The 14502-nt window shown below is 44.6% G+C and overlaps 1 protein-coding gene across 1 annotated transcript in view; it reads left to right on the top strand.

Annotated features, from left to right (window-relative positions):
• antxr1d (ANTXR cell adhesion molecule 1d) overlaps positions 1-12618 on the top strand; it is a 44994-nt gene extending 32376 nt beyond the window's left edge. Inside the window, exons 16-18 of the mRNA XM_080782665.1 lie at positions 781-945; positions 1489-1569; positions 10707-12618. Of these exons, the coding sequence (XP_080638791.1) occupies positions 781-945; positions 1489-1569; positions 10707-11012 (552 nt within the window). The 3' untranslated portion in view covers positions 11013-12618. The remainder of the gene's footprint in view (positions 1-780; positions 946-1488; positions 1570-10706) is intronic.
• Positions 12619-14502: the final 1884 nt, after the last annotated feature.

Below are 14502 nucleotides of genomic sequence, written 5' to 3'. Positions count from 1 at the left end.
GGTTGGACTTGCTGGCATCATAACAAGTTGTCATGGCAGCTTGGCTACAACCAAAACTGACTTCCTGTTCCTCTTCAAAATAAAATCCACTTGTAATGATTAGTCAACACTATGGAATGTTGCTGTACATATAGAATATATTTCATACTTTGAGAGATTTACTTTCAATTAAAGTATTAAACCATCATGCAAGGATTTGGTGCAGTGACGTTCCAAACAAAATATTGCACGGCGGACCCACTTCGACTAATGAACTAAAATGTTTATACGAATTGGCACGGCGGCCAAACAGTTCCAAGTACAAGCACTATTTAAGGGCATGATATAAGCAGGCTAAGTGAACTTCAATTTTATAACATCACATTCTTGACAGTAGCAGCCCTGCTGTAGCCTACCTGTTAATGTTTGTTTGGGCAGCTGTTGTTGATGATGGTTTTACCAGCATGAGCCAGCATGAGACTGAGAGACTTATACAATGAACTACTCATCTAATTCCTTGGGGGTTCCATGTTTAACGTACTTCCAAAGTGTGTACATTGTTTAACTCACAGATGCATGTTTTTTATAGCGTAAATTTGGGCTAAAAGCTTGTGTTTAATCCATGTGGATTCTTGTTGGTTGGACTTGCTGGCATCATAACAAGTTGTCATGGCAGCTTGGCTACAACCAAAACTGACTTCCTCTTCCTCTTCAAAATAAAAGCCACTTGTAATGATTAGTCAACACTATGGAATGTTGCTGTACATAATAGAATATATTTCATACTTTGTTGTTGTTTAGGTGCGGTGGGGTGAGAAGGGCTCCACTGAAGAGGGTGCTAAGCTGGACAAGCCCAAAAATGCCATCGTCAAGATGCCAGAGCAGGAGTTTGAGCCGTACGAACCCAAACCTCGGAAACGCCCCCGCCGTGCGCCACAGCAGAGGAAGTGGTACACTCCTATCCAGGTAAGGGAAGAGGAAAGGGAGGAACTTAGGAAGTGGTACACTCCTATCCAGGTAAGGGAAAAGGAAAGGGAGGAACTTAGGAAGGGACATTTATTTCACCGCTTCACCCAGCAGATGACTGCCTATGGCTCAGCTAACCCATTTAGGCCTGACGTCGAAATACATTTAAAAAAAAGTCTTCTGAAAGAATATATATATTCAAAGATTTGTGCCGCATTTTCACGATTTAAAAAAAAATAGCAGACCTACAAGCTCGTAGTGCGCCACTCGGTGGCGTGCTAGGAGCTTGTAGATCTGCTATTTTTCAATAGCTAAAGTATTACATAATGCTTAGTTAAAACACCAAAAGGGGTTCCCGCCCAGAATGGGCCACAATAGCCGCTCTACAAGCTCAAAAGCAGCACGCCACGACGCCATGTTTTGGGCAAATGACACCGCGATTATGAAATGAAATGATGGCATCTTCATGTTTATATTTTGCTTCTCAAAGATGTTTGAGGCCTGCCGGTGAGTTTTTCTTTCTCTCCGTCCTGTCTCTCCCAGGGGAAGCTGGACGCGCTGTTGGCTCTGTTCCAGAGAGGATATGACCAGGTGTCGCTGATGAGACCTCAGCCTGGAGACCAGGTGAGACAGCAGCCGCACAGACTCGCTGTTTATTATTGTAACGCACTGGTTCCCAAACACTGGGTCACGGACCAATTTTAATTTAAATTTTTAATGAGACAGGGACAAGGCAATTTAATTAAAATTTGTTTTTAATTTCAAAACATTTTCAAAAAACATTCTTAAAAAAAGCTAAATATTTCATGAATTAAAAACAAACCAGCAATTCATGAAGAAATCAATACAAAATATAATAAATTCCATAAATAAGAAAACAAAATATAATTTAAAACAAGCGAAAGTAGCCCATCTACAGGCTCACAATGCGGTGGGAAGCGACGCTTTGTGAGCTTGTAGATCTGCTATTTTCACTAGTTTGGGTCCCAGGGAGACAATTTCTCTTTTGGATCACAGGCTAAAAAAGTTTGTGAATCACTGTTCTAACTTCTTACGCATTCCTGCTTCATCACACAGCGTCATGAACAGCGAAGAACAACAACAACCATTTCACTCACTGTGCTACAATCTGAGAACACATCGTCAAAAAATAAAGAAAAACTGCGTCCACATTTCCTTCGAATGTCAACAGTCTGTCTCGAGAGACTATACTGTTGCTAAGATACGACAGGCGTGTGCCTTATAGCCATAGGCTCTGCTGTCCCCCCACACACACCCTCCCTCTATTCAAACCACAACAAACAAGCATGGAGTCATGTAACTGACACTATACTTTACTGGCTTAGAACATGAAGTTCAATGTCTAAAGGAAAAACAAAAGAGACAGGAGAACATAATAGAACTGAGTGGAGGGGAAAACAAGGGTGGCTAGAATGTGTGACAGAAGATTATGTAGAAGAAGAAACGCCACAGACTGCCGCCAAACCTTTTCAGTTAGCTATGGTGGAATTTGATAATTAGACCACTGACTTTTTTTTGCTTTTTTTGTATGTTGGCCTTCAGTTGGTCAATTTGAAAAGCAATGGTCCATAGAAGGACTGGGATTTGAACATAGAACCTGTGTGCTGAGAGTCTGTTTATCAGACCACTACAACATCACTCAGTCTTAGCAGTACTCTTGAAGTGTCTGAGACTCAACAGCTGGGGCAGTTAGTTGACTTGACTGACATTATTCCCTTTTGAGGCTGTTTCTCTGTATCTCTGCAAGGCTTCACTATACCAAACCCAAAGGATAACACAGAGACTTCTGACATTTGATTAAAATCATCAATGTAAAAGCTTCATTAAAGGGATAGTTCAGAATTGTTAAACTTAAGTTGTATGAAATACTTGCCATTGATATAGTGGTTGGTTGCAACTGTATTAATTGATTGCCCGAGTCCCATGGTGGGAGTTCTGCTCTGTATATTAAGTATTTCCGGTCATTTTGTGGGGGTCACTGGTGGTCATGCATTAAGTAAATTAATTCACAAAACTAATGTCATATTGTTGACCTATTTCTAAAATATTAGCACAACTTTCGTTCGTCCCTCTATTGTGTCCATATCACTACGCCCAAAATAGTTCCATGTGATAGAGGGGTCAAAGTTGAACGAAAGTTGCTCTAATATTTTAGAAATAGGTCAACAATACAAATAATGTTAGTTTTGTGAATTAATTTACTTTTAATGTGTGACCCCAGTGACCCAATCAATGAATACATTTGCAACCACTATATTAATGGCAAGTAAATGGTAAATGGTGCATTTATATAGCGCCTTTATCCAAGGCGCTTTACATTGTGCATTACATTCACCCATTCACACACACATTCATACACCGATTGCGGCGGAAGCCATGCAAGGTACCAACCAGCACATCGGGAGCAATTTGGGGTTCAGTGTCTTGCCCAAGGACACTTGGACATGTAGACAGGAGGCACCGGGATTCGAACCACCGACCCATGGATCATTGGGCGACCTGCTCTACCTCCTGAGCCACAGCCGCCCAAGTATTTCATACAACTTAAGTTCAAAAATTGTGAACTATCCCTTTAAGTGCAAATCAGTTTACCAAAGCGCTGGACTGTCCCCGCATGAATAAAGACGCATTTTGTTCTTTCTCTCTTTATCTCACATAAAAGCAGCAGGTGTCAGTGAATAACATCGACAGCTCTCAGCAGCACAGATCAGACACACACACACACACACACACACACACAGAGTCAATGAGTCAATGAGCCACTGATACTAGTCCTTCTGACAAAGCAGTCATTGTTACAACACAAGGACTACTGTACCCTTCCCTGAGCATGGGACCGTCCAGAATATTGGCCAGAGGGGGGTTTTCCGGTTCTCTGTTGAACACGTAGTTCGCTACTCACTCACGTATGTGATTGATGTAACATGAACAAAGTATTACCAATGCTGACATCAGCGTTTTCACAATTAAGCAGCTGTGTGTGTGTGTGTGTGTGTGTGTGTGTGTGTGTGTGTGTGTGTGTGTGTGTGTGTGTGTGTGTGTGTGTGTGTGTGTGTGAGTGATAGAGAGAGAGATGGGAGAGAGAAGCTGGCACCATTATCTAACCTTGACCTCGTGCGCGGCATCTCATAAAAACATAACGCATGTTTACATCATCACATTGGTCGCCCTGGCGACACATCTGCTGTAAATGGGTTCATTCTGTCTTTTCTTGGCCGAGACATTATGTCAGATTCATTACGTTACGACACATGACTGTATTATAGTTAATGTGGGTTTGTTCATGGACGTGCACGTATGTTTCCGCTACTGTGTCTGGAGCCCGTTATTCAAAGGATTTGATATAATTGCTGTCAGGCAGAAACCTCTTATCTCCATAATTTAATTTAATTAATTCATGCCCTACCTAGGGCCTACGAGATCATACTACAGCGTCACACAAAAGCCCCAAAAGTAGGAGATCTGCGAGCTGAAAACGTGGGGTGAATCGACACGCTTTGAGCTATTTTTGAATTTTAATCCTGAAAAGTAACTGTTTTGCACATATGAGGTTTCCAAGTGACGATATCAATGTCTCATTTGATCTCCCGTTCCATCTTTAGCCGGATTAGTAGTGACCTATCGAGCATTTAAACAAATCTACAAGCTGTGCCGAGCATCAAAAATAACACTTCTGCAAGCTTGTATAGATCTGCTATTTTCAGTTGCGCGGCACTGGAGCGCAGCCAAGTATAACTCAGGCTTGACGTTGCTCGGAGCAGGTGGATTTATCTCCGTCAAGGAGGGGACAGGACTTTCTTCCCCCTGGTAGTCTTTGTCTGACAGTGTCTCTGGGGGCCGCGTTCACGGAGCCACGCAACAATGACCCAACAACCTCCTTCACGCGCCATTAACTGAGGAAAATAAAACTGCCCTTCTCATGAAGGAAATGAAGGGAACGCAAATCGACTTTTGTTTCGGTGGTGGGGGGGGGGGGGGGGGGGGGTGTGGCTTGCACGGCATCGGTAATGGCCATATCAGACATGAAAAGACCACAATGATTTCTCATTGTGCAACTGATCTGCACAGAGGTAACAATGCCAGGCTGCCGGATTCAGATATTCTAATGAGGACTTCCTCACAATAGCCGTGTCAAAAAAGCGAGGAATGCTAAGAAGACATAATAAATTTGGCGCTGATCGGTCCAGCGGTTTGAGAGATCAGCTCCGGACAGACAGACACACAGAGGGAGGCAGGCAGGCAGGCAGGCAGGCAGGCAGGCAGGCAGACAGACAGACAGACAGACAGACAGACAGACAGACAGGCAGGCAGGCAGGCAGGCAGGCAGACAGACAGACAGGAAATCACAACACATGTTGCGAGATCTTTTTGGGCCATCTTTTTTGGCCATTTTTGCCATTTTTGCCATCATTCAGAGAGACACACAAATCTTCCATAGGCTAGTCTCCTATACAGACCTAGCATGCCGTAAAGGACACAGCCAGAGAGCAATAAAATATTATAGCCGGATGAAGAATAGATCACAGAAAGTATCATCAATTTTTATTTTATGCTCTGAATTATGTATTACAGATGACTCAGGGACAGTAGATGTAAACTAGCTTTACTGTGGTTATACTGGTGCAATATATTTAGTGTGCCTTGTCCCTTGTCTCATAAACGGACAAATGCATAAAATGCAAGAAGAAATTAATAACATGAATCAGATCTCTTAGTCTGGATTGTTAACGATTTAAGGCAAAATAGATGTGAAAATAGATGATCTACAACAATCTACGTGTTGCATCGTGACACATTGTGAGCTTGTAGATCTGCTAATTTAGCTATAAAATAAAATACAATTATTCAAAAATAATTGTGATTATCTCCAATAATTGTGATTATCTCAAATAATTGCGATTGGGCGATTATGTAATAATTGTGACAGGCCTACCTGGCACTGTGACAATATCTGAAATAGCGTGCCAGGGTTAACCACTTAAACCTCATATGGTTGACTGGAGTCCCGCAGGGCTCTATACTGGTGTGTTTTCTGTTACTGTGGGGAAAGCTTTTGCTGAAAATAGCCGATCAAAAAGCAATTTTCAGAGAAACCGTTCCCCACAATAATGTAGTTTAGTCAAGTATTCACTTAGTAAGAGACCACACCTTCGCTCAAGATTAACAGTTTATTGAAACAGAATGAGATGAATGCATGGAGTGGAGTGGAGTGAGGAACCCAAGGTAGGGCGAGACTCAGGGTGGGCGCGTAGTCTCTGGAGCTGACGGTCATCTTTGCTCTATACTCGGAATGAGCGGTTGGTCGTCTATGCTCTGTCACTGCCCCCCCTGGATTCCTAGAGAATCGAGGCGGAAGGAGGAGGTTGGGGTGGAGGAGGATGGCGTTTTAGAAGAATAGTGAAAATAGATCTACAAGTGCAGTACTCACAACCCATGTTTGGTCTGTCGTGGAGCAGGACAAACAACTTGGTTGAGAGATCGCAGGTGTATTTATGCTGTGGTGATTGCACCGGGGATTGGCCGGTTGATAATGAAAGGCAGGTGAGTTTGATGAGGAGGGAGGAGTTGTTGATAATGTGAGGGAGGAGTGGTTAAGGTCAAGCAGAAGGAGGTCTCTTCTCCCGAAACTACGTTGTATAAATACAACTTCCCTTAAAGTGTGCATATCATACAGTATTTTGGCGTTCGGCTCTGCTAAATCTTTCTCCCTGCTCGGCACAATTAGACAGCCATCATTAAACATTAAGAGCAGGGAGATAGATATATACATTATACAATAACAACCCCCCCATGGGGAACAGAAATAGCAGAGCCCACCGGTGCAGGTGCTGGGGTGGCTGTGGGAGCAAACTTAGGAACGCAGGAAGAATGCAGTCTTAAGTGAGCTTAAATACCCCGACCAATTGGTCAGCTGACTGCCACATCAGCGTATGACATGTGGGCCTTGCATGACACTGAATACATACACCCACATAGTAATGCAGTAATTCTGACTGAACTAACTCCGCAAGCTATACGTATCAGCTATAATGTAGTCAAGGAGCAGTTCAGGAACGATCAGGAACACCCCTATCTGTCCTCCGCCTGCATTGTCACACTGCCAAAATCCTTCAGCATTCATTTAACTATGGACGTAATGAACTTTGAATTTGTTGGTTTACAACTCCACCGAATCTGCAAATGGCCGTCAGCAGGAGAGCTGCCACTTTCTGCCACACTCAAAGTGTGTGCGTTTAATGCGTGCGTGCGTGAGCGTGTGTGTGTGTGTGTGTGTGTGTGTGTGTGTGTGTGTGTGTGTGTGTGTGTGTGTGTGGCTGTAGTGCGTGTGTCAGCCCTCCAGAGTGAGCATCACATAAACAGATGGGGAGTTGAAAGGCCACGAGCCGCGTTGTGACAGAAGACATTCCCTCCTATTGTCCCCAGAGCTGATGGCCCCCCCTGTCTGTCTGTCACACAGCACTAAACCATCACCACTCTCCTTAGCTGTCTCGCTCTCTCTGTCTCTCTCTCTCTCCAGACTGACAGAAAAATGCTCATTTGTCCTGATAGTTAAGTAGCTAATTCTGCTGCAATGTGTCATAGTGGGTACATGTACACTAAGCCTTCATTATGCCTCGTTAACACTTACAGTAGTTGCATGTCGGTGTGAGCATCCAACAACCCTTAGTGTGTATTGCCCTGTAAACGCGCAAAGCAGGAACATGCGGCTTAACCGTAATACTGTAGACCTATATGATCCCACAGGGGGAATTTCAGTTTTCAGCTCCGCAGACGTGAGCGTATACGTACAGAGGGGAGCTGCAGGACGTGTCCTGCTCAGGGACACCTCCTTACAAAAGGCCCGGGGATTTAAACCTGGGACCCTTCTGTTTCCCAGGCAGCCTCTCTAACCATTCAGCTAGCTATGCATTGGTTTGTATTGATGCATGGCATATATGCATGTAATGGGTCATTTTTGAGTGGTGCGACCACTCCTACAACCAGCAATGTCCGTGTACACCTACAGTATGTGTTCACCTATGAATGTGTTCACCTATGTATGAGCACCAGTATGAGTACCAGTAAGGGGCGCTGTTGTGCCATGCAAAACAGAGAGAGAGAGAGACAGTGCTGACAGACTGTTGCCTGCTAATGAGAGAGGGAGAGAGAGATAGGAGGGGGGGAGAGAGAGAGGGGAGTTGCACCACTCGGTTCACACGGGTGTGATTTTTCTGTTGAGGACGACAAACACTTCTGTACGTCTCATCGTCTCTCCCTTCCGTATAGTTCTCCCCCGTTTGTGTTGACTGCTGTGGCGCGCCAGCCTAGCGTGTGTCTTCTCGTCAAAGAACAGAAAGAGAAGCGGTGCAGAAGGAGCGCCCCGAATATATATATATATAGGGGGGTTAATAATAATTAAACAAAGTGCCAGGAGGGTGAGAGATGCATAGAGCTGCAGCGGCACATTGTGTAGAGAGAGAGAGACTCTGACCATGACAAGTGGCTGCAGCTGACCTGCATCACATCATGACGTCACATCAGCGCTACAACGTGGCTTCAGTACACGTGTGAGACCTCCACCTATACTGGTACGTCTGGTGACGTGTAACAATGTGGTCGCCAGAACAGAGGAGAAAACCTTTTGCTAACAAACGTTATTGGCCATGCAACAAATCATACCACCGTCCCACAATACATCGGTTACTTTTTTTTATTTTTATGGTTTGCAGTTTTAGCCTTTACATTGAATGTAGAGGAATGTAGATATGACCAGACACATTGGTATTTGTGGAGGCGCGAAGTATTCACTACTCAGATGGTCTGGCTGTGTGAGACTCATTTAGCTGCAGATGTCGTGTTTGTCTCTCCCCTGGCCTGTCTGTTGCTGCTCTCTTCCAGCATGTGATTGAATTCAAATGAGCTTTATCGCCACGAGTAAAGTCAAAGTATGTACATTTGGAGAAATACAGCATTTGAAAAAAATAAACTAAACAAAAAACGAAGAAAAAATAACTGGTGAGAGTATAGTACATTTGGAGGGATACATAATTTGCAAAAAAACAAACAAAGAACTGGTGAAAGTATGTACATTTGGAGGGATGCAGCATTGTGTAAAGCGCTCTCTCTCTCTCTCTCTCTCTCTCTCTCTGTTATTCATGGGCTTGTTGTGTCTTCATTCGGGCCATATGTGTGGTGGTGGAGGCCTGCTTGCAGTCGGCCTGGTATTCATGAGGCTGTGCTGTCATTGTGTCCATATGTTCCCTCCGGTGTTCACTGCCGTGGCTCTGCTGCTCACAAACTGGGCCTTTTCACTGTGGCCCACCGACACAGCTGGAGAGACCCCCACCTCCAGCCAAGCAATCAATTACACACGCACGCGCGCACACACGCACGCGCGCACACACACACACACACACACACACACACACACACACACACACACACACACACACACACTACACAGGATGAATGGGCCCTCCTCAGTCACAAAACCCTAGCGCTGCCTGGCCCCTCTTATTATTATGGCCCCTGTGTGACTTTAGGGCCTCTAGGTTTAATACGGTGTTAAATCAGACCACCAAGGGTCTAACCCTCCATTCTACACACTGACTGAGCGCAGCTACCACTTTTGTGTACGTTTTGAATGTGTGTGACTGTGTCTGTGTGTGTGTGTGTGTGTGTGTGTGTGTGTGTGTGTGTGTGTGTGTGTGTGTGTGTGGGGGGGGGGGGGGGTCTAGAGGGAACAGAGAGAGTGCAGAGAGAAGAACACTATCAATGAGGACAATAAGAGAAGAGAACCATTTTGCCCTGACTTGTAAATTATGTTAAAAGCTGCGAGGCCCCCTGTTAACCATTGTGTGTGTGTGTGTGTGTGTGTGTGTGTGTGTGTGTGTGTGCTCTAAAACCAGCCTTTACATTCCAGCCACAATAAGACACATAAACCACTTTGTGTTGTGCATCAAGAGAGGGACAGAATGGATGAGGCTCCTATAGGAGAATGCTAACATCGTCGCAAGTCGGAGAGCACAAACCTCCTATCTCCATTATGTTCTAACGTATTGTGTGTTTCTTGGTACATCGACGCCCTGCTAGATCACACCACAGCGGCAGACAAAAGTCTAGATCTGCTGCCTTTGCCGTTTTTGAACTTGAATCCTGAAAAGTATGTTTTGGACATAATGAGGTTTCCACTCGACAGAGACCATAAGTGATTGTGTATGTGTGTGTGCACGACGTGCGCGCGCGCGCGCGTGTGTGTGTGTGTGTGAGATAACGTTGTCCCAGTTGGTCTTTGCTAGCAGCATGATGACCATTGTGGTGCAGGTGTGGACCTTAACACAGAAACGGCTCTGTGTGACTTGTTGGTACACACAGGCCTCTGTCATCAGAGCTGGGCACGTTGTCACACCATCCACTTTGGCTGGTGCTTCTAAAGAAGCTCTCTCTCGCATGAGCACGCACACGTGTGCGCACACGCAAACACACACACGCACACACACACACAGATACATAACGTTAGCATAGTCCTGCGTTCTGAAGCCTGATTATGGCTTGCAGGAGGGTTTGGTGCGTGTTGGTGTTGTGTGGCAGTGTCGCGTTGCTTCTTACACGCGTTGCTTCTTACACTCAAATTAGCCGATCTACACATGAACAAAGCGGTACGTTGTGAGGTGTTGCCAGCTTGTAGATCTGCTATTAAACAGATCATAATATGTATGGCCTCGTAACTGTGTGTGTGTGTGTGTGTGTGTGTGTTTCAGGGTCGCTGCATACAGTTCCAGCGGGTGAAGGCGGAGGGGTCCACGGCGGCCCGGCCCCCTCCCCCTCCCCTCCATGCCTCCCCTCCTCCTCCTCCTCCAGAACATCAACCACTGGTGCAGACCCCCTCCTCCTCCACCTCCTCGGTCCCCCGGTCCAAACCCCCTTCCAGAGGCCCCCGGACCACACCGCCCCCCCGAGCCCCCCCGCCCGTGGCCCGCCCCCTTCCCCCTGGTCCGCCCCCGACCCGCACACCGCCGGGGGGACCCCCGGGACCCCCTCCGTCTCGACCCCCACCCAGACTCTGATGAGAGAGAAGAGAATGGGAGAACTGAAAGGGGCCAAAATGTCAATTCTTCACAACTGTCCCCCCACCCCACGCCACCCCCCGACGTCACGACTCCCCTTCTTTCCCCCCCAAAAAAAAAAGAATCTCCTGAAACAAGCCAGGAGCAGTTATTATGACTTGTTGAAGCTCTGTGCTTTGTTGCTGGACAGCAAAAAAAAAATGAAAAAGAGAAAAAAATGAAAAAATGAAAAAATTATATATATTTAAATGTAATATCTAAATCAGCTACTGAGTTTTATCCGGAAAAAGAACATTTGAGTTTTTTGGCACATGTCATTGCCAGCGCTTGTTTTTGGTTCACACGGTAACCTCTTCCATCCACCGCACTTTCATTGCACGAGGCTCACATGGGACTGTGACTTTTAAAAAGTCATGGATTTGGTCGTAAAACCTTCCACATGCAGTGGTGATGAGTGAACCGAAATGAGCGCTCCCCCATTCCCCAACACGTTCAGCATGGCAATGACACCGACAGGCTACATTCCGCTGTTTTACAAAACGTTATGACAGAGCCAAGCATGTACAGCATGCTATAATAGTGTTGTTGGTGAATTCTTCCCGCAAGAAAATGTCAGCGCCGGTGTGTTGTAGATGAAAGTTGCAGCTGTGATGTGTCGTGTCTGAGTAATGCTGAGTCATGCTTGCCATGTTTTTATTTTAGATTTTCAAGTGCTTGACAATTAAATGAGAATGTGATGATTAAGACGGGGGAGGTTTTGGGAGATTGAATGGTCATTTCAATGTTTCGAGGGTACTGCAATGTGAGTTAGTATGTTTAAGAGGCTGTGCTGGATGCTACAGTAGAGATCAAACTAAGGGACATGGACCAAAGCAGCCGCTTCCCTCAAATGCTATCTGGGAACCCCTCAGCCAAAAAAGGGGGAAAAAAACAGTGCCCTCTGCTATTTGTTTCCTCCAAATCGGTGCTTGAGAGATTAACACAAATGATTAACCAGTCCATTAGGGTTACAGTTGTGTACTCTCTCTCAGTTTAACACGGAGGATTTTACTGTGTAGGAAATAGGAACAGACACAAATCATGCTCAACTGTAGTGTTAAATATCACAAGTATCACAACTGCGGGGCAGTTTTTCATATTTAATTTATTTAATACCGGCCCAATTTGCTTGCAATTTCTGTTCGGTCAAATGCCTTTAATTGACTTCTATTCATAATCTTTTGGTAGCTCAGTGATTAGAGGGGGACATACGGTACCTGTATAATGGGTGGAGGCAAGTTAACCACATAAACCCTATTCAGGGGCAAAAATAGTCAATCTATGAGCTCAACATTGTCGCTATTGTAAAGGGAAATACTAGCAAACTAGTATAGCGCCCTGGGGGACCCCAGATAGCTAACGTACAAAAGGTTTAAGTGGTTGCTTGCTACTTATTTGTGGGTTTCTTTTTTTGTTTTTACTTTTAAAAGTATGATATTTTAAGGGTTGTATCGTTGGGGGTTCTCCCGTACAGGCCATTTACTGACTGAAATGATCATTTGCATTATTTCTATATTAAGTCTATTGCGTCTCTGTTTTCATTAAAAAAAAGATTTTATACTGTAAACTGTGAGGATTAATCTATAGAATCTAAGAATGCAGACGTGTGGAAAATAGTTATTTGGATGGTTCTTCGCAGTGCTTATAGCAATGGTTCTCAAACCTTTTTGATGTCAAGGACCTCCCAAATAAATAGGCCTATGCATTTGGTCACGGACCACCATCTGTTTGTGCCAGGGACCCCCACAAGATGTGTGTTGCTAAAATATTTCTAAAATATTATGTATTGTTTTGATAAAACATTTCTATACTTTTTGATTAAGAGACCAGGGGGCACTAACTAGTGTGGTTGCAACTTCTCCAGGTTGGTTCATACCAGGGGTTGTGTTGCTCGTCTACTCCCAACACATACTGTATTCTTCCGCTTGGTGTGGGCACCTCTAATGGTTGTAAATAGCATCATTTGACGGGTGCTACATATAAATATTTAAATACATGCTATATGACACCAAGAGGTTCCCCCAAAGAACCACTTGGTGCTTTCTAGCACCTTGGTTCAGGGTCTATATATATATATATATTAAGGGAAAATTGGTGAAATGTGTGGAAAATCTGGGGAAAAAATGCTTACCACTAGCTTTCTTCACTGGTTAAATATTGTTTTGCTATAAGTTATTCATGCATCCCTCTTTTATCCATCCGGCGAGACGGGTCGCCGCATTTTAGGAGCACCAAGTAACTTCTCCAGGTGCTCCTCTGAGTACTAGACCAAAAAAAGTTGTGTGCAGCCCTGACTATATTATATTTCCACACTCACTCCAGAGGGCCATTATATTTCCACTCTCGCAACAGAGGGCCACTATATTATATTTCCACACTCACTCCAGAGGGCCACTATATTTCCATACTCACTCCAGAGGGCCACTATATTTCCACACTCACTCCAGAGGGCCACTATATTTCCACACTCACTCCAGAGGGCCACTATATTTCCACACTCACTCCAGAGGGCCACTATATTTCCACACTCACTCCAGAGGGCCACTATATTTCCACACTCACTCCAGAGGGCCACTATATTTCCACACCCACTCCAGAGGGCCACTATAGTTCCACACTCACTCCAGAGGGCCACTATATTTCCACACTCACTCCAGAGGGCCACTATATTTCCACACTCACTCCAGAGGACCACTATATTTCCACACTCACTCCAGAGGGCCACTATATTTCCACACTCACTCCAGAGGCCCACTATATTATATTTCCACACTCACTCCAGAGGGCCATGTTGCATGTATTACGGTCATAGCAAAAAGAAAAAGCCGATCTTGTAGATCAGCTATTTTTGCTATATTTGAATTGAAATCCTGAAAATAATTGGCAATGTAACTAATAGCATCTTTAAATTACAGAACACAAGCGGTTGTATGATTCATGGATCTATAAATTGAATAGTTTCCCCCATACAATGTCATCTGTGAAGAACTCTTACAAAGTCATAGAAGTACTGCAGTTCTGCTGCCAAGCACAGCGTCAATGCAACAGAGAAACCAAATGACACGTTTATTGGATGTTGTATAATATTATGGGATGCAACATTGGTGATGTAATGTTTTTTTTTCCACTTTAATAGATCTTCTTTAATCAGACCAATTACTCTTCAGATGCTGTCCGGATGTGAATAATCTAGCCATGACTTTTAAGAGATTGCCTGCATTATAAATCCTGAGTTGCAAAACTTAATTGGCGCGTTGAGCTGGTGTTAAAAGTTGTATGCAGCTATAGCAGCACATCATTCATAACGCAACGGTCTACAGTGCAATGGGCGGCAGGCCTGGGAATGTTCCACGACAGGCCAGGAGCACATCTGCTCTCCTCTTCAGAACAACCGTCTCTGACAGAGAACTTAGTCACACAGGACGTCCGGTAAGGTGGTCAGTGTGTGGTC

The sequence above is a fragment of the Protomyctophum bolini genome (assembly GCF_963924005.1).
Source record: "Protomyctophum bolini genome assembly, chromosome: 14".
In the NCBI taxonomy this organism is placed as follows: domain Eukaryota; kingdom Metazoa; phylum Chordata; class Actinopteri; order Myctophiformes; family Myctophidae; genus Protomyctophum; species Protomyctophum bolini.
Note: the sequence above shows the minus strand (reverse complement) of the source record. Positions and strands in the feature narration are given on the sequence as shown.